The sequence below is a fragment of the Microcaecilia unicolor genome, chromosome 3 (assembly GCF_901765095.1).
Source record: "Microcaecilia unicolor chromosome 3, aMicUni1.1, whole genome shotgun sequence".
Lineage (NCBI taxonomy): Eukaryota > Metazoa > Chordata > Amphibia > Gymnophiona > Siphonopidae > Microcaecilia > Microcaecilia unicolor.
Genome location: NC_044033.1, coordinates 107686675 through 107698716, shown reverse-complemented (window position 1 = coordinate 107698716; position 12042 = coordinate 107686675). Strand labels below are relative to the sequence as shown.

The 12042-nt window shown below is 46.4% G+C and overlaps 1 protein-coding gene across 4 annotated transcripts in view; it reads left to right on the top strand.

Moving 5' to 3' along the window:
• The window catches only part of MGME1 (mitochondrial genome maintenance exonuclease 1), a 53769-nt gene that overhangs the window by 30593 nt on the left and 11134 nt on the right, over window positions 1–12042 (top strand). For all 4 annotated transcript variants that reach the window (XR_003941440.1, XM_030196255.1, XM_030196253.1 and 1 more), the window contains exon 4: window positions 7166–7298. Coding sequence is in view for 3 of the 4 variants with exons in the window: in XM_030196255.1 (XP_030052115.1) it covers window positions 7166–7298 (133 nt within the window). In the remaining variant the exon portion in view is untranslated. The remainder of the gene's footprint in view (window positions 1–7165; window positions 7299–12042) is intronic.

Sequence of the window (12042 nt, the reverse complement as noted above, 5' to 3'; positions counted from 1 at the left end):
CCCCCCCCCCCCCCCCAAACCACACAGCTTATATAATTTTTCTTTTAAAAGGTTGTTTTCTGTGGTGATAAGTTTAAGAGACAGAGGGGACAGGCATTTAATTGTACAATCCCTTGATTTTCTACTTTTGTATTCTGCCTTCAATAAGACTGCAAATCAGCATCTCTAATGTCTTGTTTCCAAAACAGGTAAAATGGAGAGTTGAGTTGATGTATGTACATATATAAATAGAAAGTAAGCACATAGGAGTATCAGCAGCAGCAATGAACATTCAACTACCACAGCCAATGGTTAGTCAAAGATGATAACAATTATTTAAAACGTACACTATTACATTGTAATATAAAAGTGTCAAAATGTACATTTGAACCAAAAAGTCTGACGACAAAAGTAAAATCATCTATAGTTAAAAACTCGACTGGTCCATGTATTGCTGTAAGGAATATAAGGAACTCGAACACAGTCATAAACCTAACATACATATATCATTCATAATCAGCTGTTAGGCTGTGGGCACAAGATTAGCCTAAAAACCTTGATATTCCCTGGTGGTGCGGATGGCTAAAAAAAGGCAAAAGTATAGAATATGTAATCATACTTATTGTAGTGCAGGTGTACAGTGGGTTCTAAGCAGCATAGAACCAATGAAAGGGTGCCTGAGGTGGGGAGGACTTTGAGGTCTTCTCAGACTCTCAGCCCACAGGGGACCCTGAGGCTCCCCTGACTCAGGAAACTGAGGAGGAGTAGTCACATGTGATCTGTCTCTTTCGGTGAGAGGAGCTGTCTCATCTTATTAACGAGGTTACTAAGGCCCTTTCTATGCTGCGAACTTTGGCTGTGGATCCCATTGAAGGGGCTCTGCTGCTGGAGGGGCTCACTGGGCCCCCTAAGCATTTTCCTCTGCACAACACTGTTATCCACATGATCATGGGAGACTGAGTTCCCTTAGAGGTGCCAGAACTCTGGATCAGCTTTATACCTTCTCTGTAGAGGAGGTTGAAAAGGTGGACACTTTGGTCACGGCAGTCACCAAGGTGGCTGCTGTGCCAGTCCAGGGGGGCTAGGCTCTCAAGGAGCTCCATGACACAAAAGTGGAGCAGCAACTCTGTGTGGCCTTTTCTGTGGGGATGTCCAGTACTGAGGCTGCCATTTGTGGCAAGGGCCATGCTGCGATGGTTGCTGCAGCAGCTCCCGGGGTCCCCGGAGGTGGCTCGCCTGGTGCCGGGAGCAGTTTTTTTGATGGACATTATGATCTGGTCTGCTTAGTTTTCCACTCTGTGTCCACTTCGGTGGTCGGATGCCGGTGATTGTAGCTTCACCACTGAGTGGCAGATATAGCTTCCAAAAGCTGTTGAGTCGGCTGCCCTTTAGGGGGCAGTTGCTCTTTGGAAAGGACCTGGAGAAGCTGATCAAGGATATGAGGGTGGCACGGCCTCTTTGGCTTCCTGAGCTGTGGCAGAAATGCTCTCTGCATTCTTCCACTTCCACAGGGTGCGCTAGAGGGTCATGGCAGTTTCAGCTCACCTGCCACTCTACGTCTCGGGGAGGGGGGGTGACCAGGTCGAGCCCTTCAAGCAGGGTTCCTTTTGAGACCTCAAAAGAGCCAGCCCTGCTGGTGCCCCCTGTGAGGGTGCACCGGGCCCTTTGTCAGTGCCAGTGAGAGGTAGGCTGTCCCTCTATTGGAGCAAGTGGGCCCTTATTACCTTGGATCAGTGGGTCCTGGAGGCAGTCAGCAGGGGGTATTATTGGGAGTTAGCCCATCCAGCCTCCAGTGTCCAATGCCTTCATGACCTCTCCCTGCAATTCAGCTCTAAAGCAACAGGCTATCGCATCCATTCTGCAGCACTTGTCGCTCCCGGGGCGGTGGAGCCTGTGCCTCTGGCAGAGCACGGCCAGGGACAGTACTCCATTTATTTTGTTGTCCCGAAGAAAGGTGGCTCCTTCTATCCCACCTTGGACCTTAAAGGAGTCAAAGCTTGCTTTAGGGTCCAACACTTTCAGATGCACTCTGTTATAGCCTCGTTGTGGCCAGGGGAGTTCCTGACTTCCCTGGACCTCGCAGTGGCTTGTCTCCATATCCTTATTGTGGATCATCTCAGGGGATTTCTGTGCTTCTGTGTGTTAAGCAAGCATTTTCAGTTTCAGGCCTTTCCTTTGGCCTGGCTACGGGGCCCCGTATATTATCCTAGGTGATGGTGGTGGTGGTGGTGGCAGCAGCGCATCTTCAGTGCCAGGGGGTTCAGGTTCATCCGTACCTGGATGACAAGCTGATTTGGACAGTGGAGGCCTGGCAAGCCACCGATTAGGTCATCTACCTTTGGAGTCCCTGGGGTGGGTCATGAATCATCCCAAGAGCCATCTGTGTTCGTCTCAGGTTCTGGAGTATCTGGGAGTTTGCTTTGACACGTACTGAAGGTTGATGTTTCTCCCAGAAGAGCAGGCAGAGAAGCTGTGGACACAGAAACCGCCAGTTGTGTGAGCTTCTGTGGTCCACGATCTGGGACTACTTGCAGCTCCTGGGCTCATTGGTGGCAACTCTGGTAGTACTGCGTTGTAAGAGAGCTCATATGTACCTTCTGCAGTGGGCCCTTTTATCTCGGTGGGCTCTAGCCTCTCAGGACTTCAGTCTTCCACTTACACCCAGGGCTGGGCTCAGTCTAGCCCGCTGGGATAGTCCGGTGAACCTATTGGGGGTCTCTCTGGATCCTCCTCAGTGGGTGCTGGTCACCATGGATGTGAGTCTCTTTGGCTAAGGAGCTCGCCGTCTGGGGTGAATAGCGCAGGGCACCTGATCCAGCCAGGAGGCATCCTGGCCCATCAACCGCCTGGAGACTCGGGTGGTCAGTTAGCTCTGTGGAGTTCCAGCCACTCCTGAAAGGGAAAGCGATCAGTTATGTCGGCACAACGCAACGGTGGTGACGTACATCAACAAGCAGAATGGAACCCAGAGTCACAGTGGCCCTGGAAGCAGCGAGCCTCTGCTGCTGGGCAGAAGCACTTCTGCAAGTTCTTTCAGCAGTCCATGTTGCAGGCAAGGACAGTGTGCAGTCGTACTTTCTCAGTCGCTCTCTTCTGGATCTGGGAGAGTGGAATCTGGAGCATCAGGCCTTTCAGCTCATAGTGGACCACTGGGGGCCTCCTCAGTTCGACTTGATGGCCTCACGAGCCAATTAAAAGGCAGAGCGCTTCTTCAGTCAATGGAGCGACGACTCTACTTCTCAGGATAGATGCAATGGTTTAGACTTGACCCACATCTGTGCTGCTCTGTTTCCTCTATGGCCTCTTGTTGGCCGAGGGTTGTGCATCATCCTCATTTGGTGTTGCTGGATTGGCCCTGCAGACCTTGGTACATGGATTTCCAGGGCCTGTTGTTGGGTGACCCACCTTCCTTTGCTCAGGGGTCAGGTTGCCTTCAGTAGGGGCCAGTAGACATGGAGTATCTTGATCCCTTTTGGCTTAGTGTGGCCATTGAAAGGCGGAGCTTAGAGAAGCGTGGGTTTTCTCCCGCAAAAATTGCTGCCCTGCTGTGGTCCAGGTAGACCGCCACGTCCCTGGCTTACGTCAGGGTTTGGCTGTTTTTTGAGTCCTGCTACGGAGAACAGGCCCTTTTCCCCTGGAGTAGGGGCTCACCTTGAATCCTCCTGAGGGTCCAAGTGCTGTCGCTTTCCAGCTCTTGGGGGAAGGTGAAAGGCACCTCTCTGGCCTTGCACAGGGAGGTGACTCATTTCCTAAAGGGAGTGGTGTACTTGCACCCCCCGCTTTGTCCTTCTTTCTCCTCGTGGGATCTGAATTTGGTTCTCTGGTTGTTGGGGGTGCCAATAGAGTCCTTGCGCTCAACTTGCATCAAAGACCTCCCACACTTAAGATGGTGTTTCTGGTAGCAATCACCTTTGCTCGGAGGATCTCAGAATTTCAGGCCCCATCAGGAACCCATATCTGTCATTTTGCAGAGGATTCGGTGACCTTGTGTACAGTCCCATCATTTCTGCTGAAGGTGGTTCTCTGTTCCACATGAATCAGGAGGTATGTTTGCCCTCCTTCAGGGCGGGAGGTTCTTCTCCTGTGGACCAGAGGCTCCACAAACTGGATATCAGGCATATTACAGTATTCTGGACATTGGCTTAGCATCCAGCGAGGACTCGACTAAGAGATCATATGGGTTAAGTGGCAAAACATGAGGAAAAAGCCTCAACGAGCTCAAAACTGCTTAACAGTCAATGTGGCTCAGTTTTTATCATTGGCATAAAAACTCTTCATAATATCTTTTGTATTTAAATCACTTTAAATCATTTACTTATCTCCAGTAATCCTCCAGTCACAGTACATATTCATTTCTAACTAACCATGTCCAATGATAGCCAGTGTTTGCTATCGTGTGTCAAGGAATCGTGGATCAAACTTCAACCGTGCCAACACTGTTTCAAGACATCCCTGAGTCTCACAAGGATTATGAAAGCCTGTTGAACACCAGGCCACCTTTAGAAAATACCAGTTGATTTTTGTGGTCTGCTTCTTTTTGAACCAATGTTGTTAGCTTCTCTCAAAACATCTTTCCTGGTGGACACTCTTTCTAGTGGCTATTTAAATCAGCATATAAAATTAGTGAATTATAAGAAGTGGTTGATTACCCACCTTATACTCAAATTTATAAAAACAAAAGTAGTCCAATCAACATACTTTAGAAAAGAACAGAATGATTATAGATTTTCACATTAATCAACCAATTGTGCTACCAGTGTTTTCACCTTCTCCTCCACGTAGTAATGCACAGGAGAGAATGTTGCATTTGTTAGATTGTAAATATACCATGCAAACCTATATGCAAAGAACTTCTTCAAACATACCTTCACAGACGTGTTTATCTTTTGATCCAAGTAAGATTTCACTGCCATTCAAATGAACCTTATCAGCTTGGATTTCAAATTGTATCGATTTTTTATTATAATGACACCAGTAGAACATCACCTCCAAAGGTGATAGCTCATCAGCTAAGAGCAACAGCAGCAGCAGCTCACATTCACCTAGTTTAACACAGGACATTTGCAAAGCTGCAGCCTGATCCTCAATGCATATTTTTATAAAGCATTATTATCCTATATAATAATTCTCACCTCCAACGTTCTAACCTGCCTGGGACTGTGGATCCCACGGAGGTGGTCTGCTAGGCAGCTAAGAACACACTGACGTCAGTAACGTCACTGACAGCTGATTCCCAGGCAAGGGGAGGAGTAATTCCCTACTCCTCCCCCTGCCTGGGAATCAGCTGTCAGTGCGCCGCTCCCTGCCACTTCTGAGCAAGTGACAGGGAGCAGGGCAACACAGACCCCCCCCCCCCCCACCGGCGCATCACCAGAGCACCCCCCCCACCCGATGAACATCAACACCCCCGCCCCCCACACACACACACGCCACTCCCTCCCTCCAATCCCGTTAATGGCCCCCTCGCCCCTCCCACCGAGTTCCAGACTCACCCCCTCCCTCCAATTTCAACACCCCCCCTTCCACGTAACTGACCCTTGGACCCCCCTGCCGTGATCCTCTCGACCCCCCCCCCCCCTTTCTGCTGAAAACCCTCCCCCGCTGCCATCGCGTTCCTGTGCTGACGACAACCAAACTTCTCGGCTGCGCCGGGGCGTTGCTTGATGAATGATCATCTGTTCAAGTTTCTGTGTGTGCGTCTGACATCAGACACACGCACAGAAACTTCAACAGATGATCATTCAACAAGCATCACCGGCGCAGACGAGAAGAGAACTTTGGCTGTCTTCAGCACAGGTACGCGACGCCGGCGGGGGAGGGTTTTCTGCGTGAAGGGGGGGTCGAGAGGGTCGCGGCACAGAAGTCCAGGGGTCAGTAACACGGAGGGGGGTGTTGAAATCGGAGGGAGGGGGAGTCTGGAACTCGGTGGGAGGGGCGTGAGGGGGCCTTGAACTGGGAGGGGGGTCTGGAACTCAGGAGGGAGGGAGGGGGTCTGAAACTCAGAGTCAAGGAAAGGAAGGAAGGGAGGGGTCTGGGGAGGGGGGTCTGGAACTCGGGAGGGAGGAAGGTGGGTCTGGAACTCAGAAGGGAGGGAGGGGGGGATTACCTTGCTAGCGCCTGTTTCATTGCCTACCGAAACGGGCCTTTTATACTAGTTGCATTAATAATCCCCATAGTTTGAAACTCTTTGGTTGTTCTGAATAATGTCTGACTTAGCTTCAACTTGCATCTGCCTCCTTTTGTTCTTAGGTGTTCAGCTTGCAAGAAATGTGGTTGAGTATGTGAATTGTAGCAATCCTCAGCTTGGGAATCTTCACTTGTGTGGCTGTAACAATCCTGCATGTCCATGGAGAAAATATACTTGCATACCTTTTACAGTTGCTCTCCATGGACAGCCACACTTTTTGGAAAATACTGAAGGGACTTAACAGTTAGGGAGTACAGGAGCACCCTCACAGGCTCAGAACTTTTCTAGAAGCTTTTTGAGCTTGAAAGAAGGGATTCTTGGCTTGGCTTTGTCCTGGTGCCATCGCCCATTAGTGTGGCTGTAGGAGCCTGCTGTCCACAGCGAACATTTGCTACAGGTGTGCAATTATAATTTGAGTACTGTAAAGGTGCGTACAGCAAATAGCTACAGTACTCTTCCATTAATTAAAAATGATAGTGCTGTTTATTTTTTAATTTCTTTTTCTTGGTTTCATGAAGTTCATACAACACTTGACAGTCATGCTCAATATAACGTTCTCCTCTGTTGTTCATGTTTCCATGCTGTGGAAACATCTTCCTTCTCAGTAACTGTTCAATGGATTGCTTTGCCTCTTCATTGGCTCTCTGGATCTGTCCGCTACATTTTTTTTCCTGATTTATTTCTTCTCTGACCAGCAAAGAGAATTTATTTTTGTTACATTTGTACCCCGCGCTTTCCCACTCATGGCAGGCTCAATGCGGTAGGCAATGTAGGGTTAAGTGACTTGTCCACAGTCACAAGGAGCTGCCTGTGCCGGGAATCGAACTCAGTTCCTCAGGACCAAAGTCCACCACCCTAACCACTAGGCCACTCCTCCTCAACAGATAACTTGAGACAGCGATCAAAAGTTGTAGATCTTGAAGAATATCTTTATTTTGTGGCATATTTTTTTTTTAATTTTGTGAAAACAGAAAATAAAAATCCCTTCTATCTTTTCAGAGAGAAGTTGTGTGTGATTGATTGGAAGACCTCGGAGAAACCAAAGCCATTATTAAATGACACATTTGACAACCCATTGCAAGTTGCTGCATACATTGGGGCTATAAACCATGATAACAATTATAATTTTCAGGTAAGAGTACCTAAAACTGAAGAGTACATTGGTGCCTTTTCCAAACACACATGGGTGAAAAACATAGTTCTACTAGTGGAACCCAGCCCGTTTCCTCAACAATGAAACGGGCCCTAGAAAGGCTCTCTTGTCAGCGATTTTTTTTTTCTCTCCCCTGCCCTCCCCTCCATGTCCAGCGATTCTTCCCATCCCCTCGATTTGTACCTGAACGTTCTCCGGCTGGCTGGCGCTGGCTTCCGTTCCATTCATAACATCCCTTCTGACGTCAGCTAGCCTCCAGCGTTCCCTTCCCTCTCACTGTTCCGCCCTCTGATGTCATTACATTTTGACGTGAGGGCAGGGCAGTGAGGGGGAATGGAACGCTGGAGGCTGACTGACGTCATCAGCTGTTACAAACCCAGGCAGCCATACAGCGATGGAACGTTGGAGATGCAAATTATTATATAGGATATGACATGAATTTCTGTAGTCGCTTAAGACCTCCGTCTGGTATATAATGGTAGACATTTGTCAATGTGAAGATGTTGGATTAGATTAAATTACACTCTGTTGGTCAGACCCAGTATGGTTATAAGAATAGCCATACTGGGTCTGACCAAGGGTCCATCAAGCCCTGTCTCCTGCTTCCAATAGTGGCCAATCCAGGTCATAAGTACCTGGCAGAAACGCAAATAGTAGCAACTGCTGGTCATCCCTCTTCTTTTGCACCCAGGCATCCTTCTGGCTATAACAGTCTCTTTTTCTACTTGTTTGGAAACATAATCACCCCCATGTCCCGCTCTTCCTTTGTACACAGAAGCACTTTACCCCCTATATTGTACCATTCCCTCAGATATTTTAGCATTAAATCTTAGTTGCCAAATATTGGACCACTCCTCAAGCTTCACTGGGTCCTTCCTCATGTCATCCACACTTTCCAGGGTGTCCATCCAATTGCACAGTTTGGTATCATCCACAAAGAGACAAACCTTACCGTACAGCCCTTCCGCAATATCGCTCACAAAGGTGTTAAGAAGAGCCAGCCCTAGGACCGATCCCTGCAGTACTCCACTGATAACATCCCTATCTTCAGAGCAAGCTCCGTTTACCACTATCCTCTGTCTTTCCATTCAACCAATTTTTAACCCAGTCAGTTACTCTAGGTCCCATACCAAAGTTACTCAGTTTATTTATGAGTCGCCTGTGCCAGAACCATGTCAAAGGCTTTGCTAATATCTAAGTACATCACATCTAGCACCCCTCCTCGTCCAACTGTTTTTGGTCACCCAGTTGAAGAAATCAATCAGATTCGTCTGACACAACCTGCCTATAGTGAAGCCATGCTGCCTCGGGTCCTGCATTCCATTCAGTTTGAGAAACCTCACAATCCTCCACTTTAGAAGTGTTTACATTAGTTTGCTCACCACCGAGATTAGACTGACAGGTCCGTAATTCCCAACCTCCTCCTTCCACTCTTGTGCAAAAGGACCACATCCGCCCTTCTCCAGTCCTCTGGGACCACTCCAGACTCCAAGGAAGCATCGAAGTGGTCCGTCAGTGGAGCCGCCAGAACTTCTCCGAGTTCCTTGAGCACCCTCGAATGTATCCCATCAGGCCCCATTGCTTTGTCTACTTTTATTTTAGCTAGCTCCTCACAAACACAGTTCTCTGAGAAAAGGTCTTGGTCTATCGTATGTCCGTCCCCATTTGCAGTTGTTTTCTGCGGCCCTACCCCCAGCCTTTCATCCATGAACACAGAACAGAAATAGTTGTTAAGCAGTTCAGCTTTATCCTTATCAGCTTCCATATTCCTCCCCCTCAGATTTGAGCCTCTCGGTGCTATTATGGCACTTAACATAATAATAGCCATTCTGGTCAGACCAATGGTCCATCTAGCCCAGTATCCTGTTTCCAGCAGTGGCCAATCCAGGTCACAAGTACCTGGCAGGAACCCAATTAGTAGCAACATTCCATGCTACCAATCCCAGGGCAAGCAGTGACTTCCCCCCCCCCCCCCCCCCCCCCATGTCAGTCTCGATAACAGACATTTCCGAAAGGGTATCGGTAAATGACATATGGGATTTGTTTATAAAGTCATCCAGCCATAATTCTACAATTTGATCTGTAATTGGCTTTCGATTTAGTTGATTACTGGCTCTTACTACAGTTGCGAAGTGAAACGGGCATTTCAAGAAAAGTGCTTAGCTGGTTTAAGGGTTTTCTGTCAAACAGAACTTAAAGGGTAAAAATGAATGAAATGTTATCGGATGACAAACCCTGGTTTGTTTAATATGGTGTTCCCCAGGGCTCTCCCTGTCTAAAATCCTTTTTAATATACTGATGATCTCATTTGGAAAGCAATTTACTCATTGAGAAGTCACCTTCTAAAATTCTGCAGACAATATCACTCTGCTTATTCCTGTTTTTTCAAGCAGAAAAAATACAGCAATTTCTGTACAAGATTGTGTTAATATTGCAGAAAACTGGGCCTCCACCCATTTCCCTGAAGCTTAAACCTAGACAAAACAAAATTGTTAAGGTCAGAATCTCCTCCTAATTTCTTGCTAGGTAGTGGTCTTAACTCTCTTAGCAGCAGAATGCTTTCATGTGAATCTTCTTTACAGGTATTTAGTTGTTACCCTACATTCAACTTTACCCCATGACACTCATGTTAATCCTAGCTCGTGGCAGAAACCAGCTGGCAGCAAACGCAGAGACACCCATTGGGTATCTCTGCATTCACCATCAACCGACCACCACCACGAGCCAAAAATGCTACCACAGCCCAACAAAAGACCGCCTATAATAATAATTGTTGGATCTGAAAATATTTTTTTATTCAGTTTAAAACCGCTATTCCTTCTGTCGCTTACATATCTGAAAAAGTCTTATCCCCCAATTTTTACCGTATTAGCTATCTTTTCTTCCATTGCCTCTTCACTTTCCACTAATGACCTGTGCCTGGATCAAAGAGGCAAGAGGGCTGTGAAACGAAAGAGTGGGGCCTTTAGGCATCCCAGAGCCCAAGGAGAGTATGTAACGCCTCAGACTAATGGTGGATACTGAAGTTTTGAAATAAAGGAATAAAACCATTGTTGGATTATACTGTATTACCCAAGATTCCCCCCCTCACCCTCCCCCACCCAGGCACACCATAAGCAAGCCATGATCAGCAAGGTCAGATGCCATTTACACATCTAGATGCTCAACATGTTTAACCTTTCATTAACTTGTGAAGGTGACCTGTAGTCATGCCCTTTAAGACCTTAACAACCCACACCAGGATCTTAAATTGACATTACTTCGCCCCCCCCCCCCCCCCCCCCCCTCTGGTTTTGCCTGTGTTTGTGAACTTTAGCATCTCTTTCTCTGGCCACCAGAGGTCATCAAGTATGATCATCTCAACTTTTCTGCCTGGAACATATCAATATCTCACTTTCCATTGTGTACCACTCCTTTCAGATTTCTACACCTCAAGTTCTTGATTATATATCTGTCTAATTTTTGCATTGAGTCTGAACTGCCAAGCAACCAGTTACTCCTAAAGCTTCGTTCTGTTTACTCCTTCAAGAATGTCTAGTCCACATTTCCAAGTTTATTTCTGACTTGATGTACTGCCTGCCCATCGACATCTGAGCGGTTTACAATCTATAAATTTTAAAATCAATATAAAATTTTAAAAATAGGAACCTTACATCTTAAAAATAGGAAACAATAAATAGTTGTTTCACAGAACACCCTCTGTCATCCAGTCAGCTCAAGCTCTGAAGTAAACATCAGCTACCCAGCATAAGAAGCTTGAAATAAGCCACATTTATAAAGTTTGCAAGAGAACGTTTCTTATGAAGAAACAATGAAAGGTTGTTCCATAATTGGGAAACCACAACTGAAAAGATTGTGGCACATATGCGTCCTAAATTAATTTGACTACTTGTTAGAATAACAAGCAAGCCTTACTAGGAAGATTGTAGTAAATGAGATGGAGTGTGGGGCACTAGATACTGATGCAGAAATAGTGGAGTTTCAGTAAGATAAATTTTATATACTAACAATAGCTTATAAGAGAGTCTCGCTAATACCGGCAGCCAATTTTCTTGTTTCAATAAAGGGGTAGTAGCATGGTTTAAACTGCAGTGGTCTGAATTAGTTGTAAGCACTTAAGGTCTTTCTAACGAATACCAAATGCAAGTGAATTACAATAATCTAAATTACTTATAACAAAGAAATGTAAGAGCTTATGCATAGTGTGTCAAAAGAGAATGAACAGAACAAAGTTGTTTTAGTCCAAAAAAAAAAAAAAAAACATTTCTGAACAAGAAGTGCTATATGCAACTGAAAATTCTGAACTATCAAATTGTACTCCAAGTATCTTTTTTGCATAGAAACATCTATTTGGATGTAGCCCATAGCGAGCAGAAAGGGCCATAATAGGTTAGAAATGGACCCAAATATTAGCGCACTCAATTGCTGATGTTGGTGTCATCCACAAACAAAGGCATACCTTCTTACCTTTCCACAGTACCACGTACAGACATGGAGCAGAAGTGAATTGTTTGGAAGGCTGTGTTTCTGTAGAATTTATGCACAGTTGCACAGATTGTTACAGTACCCATATGTTCTCTACCTAATAATAAGGCATAATTCTTAAGCCCATCTAAAATACATTACTGAAGTGCTGGGCTGCCTCAAGGGACTGTGGTACACTGAGCCAACTTTGGTCCTGTGCATCCCCTCCCCCCTCCCCCAGACCACCTGGTCTACTTTT